The 6,000-nt window shown below is 42.2% G+C and overlaps 1 protein-coding gene across 20 annotated transcripts in view; it reads left to right on the top strand.

Moving 5' to 3' along the window:
• Positions 1-5,208: 5,208 nt before the first annotated feature.
• Positions 5,209-6,000, top strand: part of PPP1R12B (protein phosphatase 1 regulatory subunit 12B) — a 241,733-nt gene continuing 240,941 nt past the window's right edge. For 18 of the 20 annotated variants that reach the window (XR_008649666.2, XR_008649667.2, XR_008649668.2 and 15 more), the window contains exon 1: positions 5,235-5,662. Coding sequence is in view for 11 of the 20 variants with exons in the window: in XM_063613252.1 (XP_063469322.1) it covers positions 5,372-5,662 (291 nt within the window). In the remaining 9 variants the exon portion in view is untranslated. Of the gene's footprint in view, positions 5,663-6,000 lie in introns of all 20 variants that reach the window. The other 2 variants (XM_055234527.2, XM_055234534.2) reach the window with 2 other exon arrangements.

The following is a 6,000-nucleotide window of genomic DNA, read 5'->3' as shown; positions in this document are numbered from 1 at the left end:
ACATAAGGAATCTCATTCTTGTCCAGTTGAATTCCAGTTCGCTGTTGAGGGTTTGCATTTATTGTTAGCATTTACTCAGCATTTAGTGAAGTGTTTTCTGTCATAATTGAGTTCCTGCTTATTTTACTACTGATGTTTTCTGTTTTAGTCCTTTCAATACCTGTCTTTATTTTCTTCTTGCCCCAATTGTAATTGTATCTCAATTACAGTTCCGTCTTCAGAACTGAAATTGATTACTTCCTTGGGTGGTTCTCTGAGAAATAGATCTTAAAAATGTCTCTTGGAAAAAGCAAGAACTGTATTGAGTCCGGTGGAAAAGAGAGATGGTTTGATAAAACAAGTAAGTCTCTATGATTTTGGCAACAGAGAGGAAAGAAAAAAGGATAGAAGAAAAAAGAGGAAGGAAGAAAAGGAGGTAGAGAGGGAGGAAGAAAACAAAGAGAAAGAAAAAAAAAGAGAAAGAATCCCATACACTAAATGTACAGTTTCCATTTGTCCACCAGAGGGGGTATGTTAACTGGTGGGAATAGAGGCCAGGCTAAAAGATTTTCATAAACTTTTTACGGGTGTCATTGTTTTTTAAAATGGAGCATTCTAATGTTATAATTTATTTTTAAAGTGTAGCTATGAAAATTATTATTTTATAAAGGTTTCTTCACTTTAACAACACATCATAGCAGGCTCACTTAGTACTTGTAAAAGTATAAAAATTGTATTTTATTTTTATACAGTAGTATTTGTCAGGATTTATTCAGTAGTATATGAAAATATATCTTATTTATTTTTATTTTTTATTTTTTTGAGACAGGGTCTCACTCTGTTGCTCACTGCAACCTCTGCCTCCTGAGTTCAAGCGCTTCTCCTGCCTCAGCCTGCCTAGTAGCTGGGACTTCAGGCACCCACCACCGTGCCTGGCTAATTTTTGTATTTATAGTAGAGACGGGGTTTCACCATGTTGGCCAGTCTTATATTTTCTTTAGAATAGCATACTTATAGCCAGGTGCAGTGGGTCATGCCTGTAATCCCAACATCTGTGGAGGCCTAGGTGGGTACATTGCTTGAGCCCAGGAGTTTGAGACCAGCCTGGGTAACATGGCAAAACCTCATCTCTACCAAAAAATACAAAAATTAGCCAGGCGTGGTGGTGCATGCCTGTAGTCCCAGCTACTTGGGAGGCTGAGGTAAGAGGATCACTTGAGCCCAGAAAGTTAAGGCTGTAGTGAGCTGTGACTGCACCACTGCAAATCTAGAGTGAGATCCTGTCTCAAAAATAAATAATAAATAAATAATAAAAGAATGGAGTACTTATTTAGGAAATTTAAATTGCCATACTTGTTTAATGAGCTGATTGTGTTAGTTATTCTCAGTAAGCCCTAGCTGGGAAAGATGTTTTAGAAAAAATAGGATTTTGATTTGAAAAAACTTTTCAAGTCATTATAGGTAGATGAATGTTTTCATGGCATTTTTTTTGGCTTAGCCTGTAAAATTAATTAGATTATAATAATTATTACTACTTTCAATAATCATATAGCCAGAAGGTATATTCCTCTATCTCCAAGTAGGTATGCACTTAAACGATCCAAGGAATTTAACTACTTACACTTTTCTGTAAAATCTCCAAAGAAGGTATTACACTCTTAATTCCACAGGAAAAAAAAAAAAAAAGAAAAGAAGCAAATAAAATAGGTATGGTAAGGAAGTACTTCTGGCTTCCTGGAACTTCCTTATATTGAGACTGAATTCTTGGCTGGGTGCGGTGGCTCACGCCTGTAATCCCAGCACTTTGGGAGGCCAAGGCGGGTGGATCACAAGGTCAGGAGTTCGAGACCAACCTGGCCAATATGGCAAAGCCCTGTCTCTACTAAAAATACAAAAATTAGCTGGGCGTGGTGGTGGGTGCCTATAGTCCCAGCTTCTCAATGAGAATTGCTTGAATCCGGGAGGCAGAGGTTGCAGTGAGCTGAGATCGCACCACTGCACTCCAGCCTGGAGATTCCGTTTCCAAAAAAAAGAGAAAAGAAAAAGAGACTGAATTCACGTTGAAATTTAAGCTCAGGCTGGGCATGGTGGCTCACACCTAAAATCTCAGTACTTTGGGAGGCTGAGGTGGGAGGACTGCTTGAGGCCAGGAGTTCAAGACCAGCCTGGGCAAAATAGCAAGACCCATCTCTACTTAAAAATAAAATAAAATAAAATAATTTTATGTGCCTATAGTCCCAGCTACTCAGGAGGTAGAGGGAGGAGAATTGCTTGAGCCCAGGAGTTTGAGCCTGCAGTGAGTTAAGCTTGCACCATTGCACTCTACCCTGGGTAACTCTGTCTCCAAAAAAGAAAGAAAGAAATTTAAGTTCATATCTCTTGGGAAAGTAAGGATTTAACCTGGGTTGGGTCAATTTTAGCTTATTTAAACAACTGGAACCAGATATTTTTTGCTTCCTAATTCTGAATACAAAAATAATGCCGCCAAAAGAAGCATCATTATTGATCCCTGAAAAATTTACTCCAGTTTAAAAATCGTTATTAGAAGACCAGTATGCCAGTAAAACATAAAGTTATATGTATATAGGAGCAGCTATCATACACGAGGAACATAATATTGAAATGATGCATGAGGACTGTGAATAGGATTAGGCTTCTAGCTGAGTATTCTTACCTATTTGATTTAATATCAATTTTTCTTTTATCCTTTAGGGAGAGTTCTATTTGGGAGCTTGTGGGCAATACTAATTATCAGCAAGACGCTGAATGGGAATAAGAGGAGGTCCCACTGTGATATGTTACAAAGTAAATCTCATGAATAATTTTTTTTTTTTTTTGAGACAGAGTCTTGCTCTGTCACTCAGGCTGGAGTACGGTGACATAATCTCGGTTCACTGCAACCTCCGCCTCTGAGGTTTAAGCGATTTTCCTGCCTCAGTCTCCTGAGTAGTTGGGATTACAGGCACCCGCCACTATGCTTGGCTGATTTTTGTATTTTTAATAGAGATGGGGTTTCACCATGTTAGGCTGGTCTCGAACTCCTGACCTTAAGTGATCTGCCCGCCTTGGCCTTCCAAAATGCTGGGATTACAAGCGTGAGCCATCACATCCGGCCAAGAATTTTTAATTGCAATAAACGATGAGACATGACAAGTTCTATGGTGGCCATAAATAAATGCATGTAGCAAGGAAAATGCGGTTACATAATGTATACATTATTACACCTTGATTTTCCTTATGTACATTGTTATTCATAGTACACAGATTTGACATAAGGTTTAATTAGTATTTATAATGTATTTAAGAATATCCTACTAAAGCATATGGTGGGTAGACAGTATTATTAAACATAATATTTTTTACATTTATACGTCAATTTTCATTTGAGGCTTTCAATTCAATAATTAATTGTTTCCTTAATGTATGATTTCCACTTCATTTCAGGGGAAATTGAGGAACAGGCAAATTTTCACATGACAGAATATAATAAAGTTTCCCTTTACAATACCCCAATCATTTTGCAACATTTTTTAATGAAAAATTTTAAATATACAGAAATGTTTAAAGAATCTAATATTTGCATATGTACTCTTTCATTATGGGTAACACATTTAATTATATTTTGTTCAGGGCTAGAGCACTGGAGGTTATAATTATTAAATCAATCAGACTGGCCGGATACGGTGGTTCATGCCTGCAATACCAACACTTTGGGAGACCGAGGTGGGTGGATCACTTGAGCCCAGGAGCTGAAGACTAGCCTGGGCAACATGGCAAAACCCTGTCTCTACAAAAAATACAAAAGTTAGCCAGGCATAGTGACGCAGGCCTGTAGTCCCAGCTACTTGGGGGGCTGAGGTGGGAGGATCGCTTGAGCCTGGGAGATTGAGGCTACAGTTGTCCACGACCATGCCACTGCCCTCCAGCCTGGGTGACAGAGCGAGACCCTGTCTCAAACAAAACAAAACAAAACAAAACAATAGAATCGGACAGATACATGTTTTATAACCCAGTCTTGGTGAATATAAAAATGTTCTATTTGCTACCTTAGGAATTTAGTATGATTAAGTATGCTTGATAGTATCTTTCTCTAGCTTTGAAAAAAAAATCATGGGCCAGGTACAGTGGCTCAGGGCTGTAATACCAACACTTTGGGAGGCTGAGGCAGGAGGATCGCTTGTGTCTAGGAGTTCCAGATCAGCCTGGGCAACATGGTGAGACCTTGTCTCTACAAAAAAATAAAAAAATAGAGGGTGTGGTGGGGGGCACCTGTAGTCCTAGCTACTTGGGAGGCTGAGGTGGGAGGTTCGCTTGAGCCCAGGAGGTTGAGTCTGCAGTGAGCCGTGATTGCGCCATTGCACTCAGCCTGGGTGACAGAGTGAGACTCTGTCTCAAAAGAAAAGAAATAAAAATCATGGAAGACATCATTCTGTCTTGTAAAAATTTAAGATATATGAAAAGAGTGGAGGAGGAGGGAGAAGGAAGAGAAATTATTTATTGGGATCCAATATGTGCCAAAGATAGCATTAGGCATCCTTGCATGTATTTCATTTGATCCACACGACTACCCTGTGAGATGTTATTTCCATTTTACACATAAGAAAACTGGCTCAGAGAAGTCAAGTAATTTGTCTACGGCTGTGAATTCAATTTAAATTGACAGCTTAAATTCTTTTCACTACATCTGAATGCATCATTTTCAAGATCTTTTCCGGGCCAGGAATAAGGTGACAGTATTTATGTAAAACATGTAATACTGTATCTGTATGTATGCTCCTCCTCCCCACGCACATTCACATTTACTGTGATTAATACACATGTTAATAAAACCTTAGACTTAGAACTAGGATATAGAATCCAGTACTTAATGCTTAGTTCTCCCCTCCAGAAAATAGGAATAATTACCGCCTCTTTTCCACTCCAAAGAATTGATGTGATAATTAGGGAAGCTAAGATTAGTTACTAGTCATAACAAGAATAAACTACGACTCCCAAAATGCCCAGAGGAAGAGGCTGACGCCAGTCTAGGAGACAGTTCCAGCTTTAGGGCAAAGGTGACCCCACTGGGTCCCGTGGCGAAGAGAGAGCCGCCGTTCCTCGCCTTTTTTCTGGTGCATCCAGGGATTTGTAGTTCCTTTACGGCCACCAAGTGCACTTAGGGCAGGCCTCTTACTACGAGTCCCGTGATGACCCGAGGCCGGGCAGCGCCTGCGTATTGAAGCCGAGGGAGCGTGCGGGCGGTGCTAGTGGCGGGAGCAGTAAAGATGGCGGTGCGAGGGTCTCCGCCCTCTGCTCCCGGCTGAAGCGCTCTGAGAGAGGTGGCAGCGGCAACTCAAGCCCCAACAGTAATTTAGTGTTGGTAGTTTTGGCAGCAGCTGCCGAGGCCAGAGCAATGGCGGAGCTGGAGCACCTGGGAGGGAAGCGGGCAGAGTCGGCGCGAATGCGGCGGGCAGAGCAGCTTCGGCGCTGGCGGGGCTCGCTGACAGAGCAGGAGCCCGCGGAGCGACGAGGCGCGGGGCGGCAGCCGCTGACCCGGCGCGGGAGCCCCAGGGTCCGCTTCGAGGACGGTGCTGTCTTTCTGGCCGCCTGCTCTAGCGGGGACACCGACGAGGTGAGAAAGCTTCTGGCAAGAGGTGCTGATATCAACACGGTCAACGTGGACGGCTTGACAGCCCTGCACCAGGTAACTCCTTTCTCGGTCTTAGAGGCGCCCAGTCTCCTACAGATGAGCCTTTGACCCTGCGAGCCACCCCATGGGGAGTTATCAGTGTTGTCGCCGAGTCCTTCTGCATGGACACTGCCCTTTTGGGCTAATCGGTTTCATTCTTGGCCAGCTTCCTCCACCAATCAAGTCTTTTTCTGACTCCAGGGTCTCTCTACCTGAAGGAATAGTGTCACCCCGCTGCTTGGTCAGTGTTTGTATTTCCCTCCACCTACTTGTGTTGTCATGGTTACTGTGATTTTTGTCCCTTGTCTTATCCCTATAGATTAGTTATCTTCACTTATGTCTGGTTGGCGTGC

This window comes from Symphalangus syndactylus, chromosome 19 (genome assembly GCF_028878055.3).
Source record: "Symphalangus syndactylus isolate Jambi chromosome 19, NHGRI_mSymSyn1-v2.1_pri, whole genome shotgun sequence".
Lineage (NCBI taxonomy): Eukaryota > Metazoa > Chordata > Mammalia > Primates > Hylobatidae > Symphalangus > Symphalangus syndactylus.
This window is presented reverse-complemented; position numbering and strand designations above follow the sequence as displayed.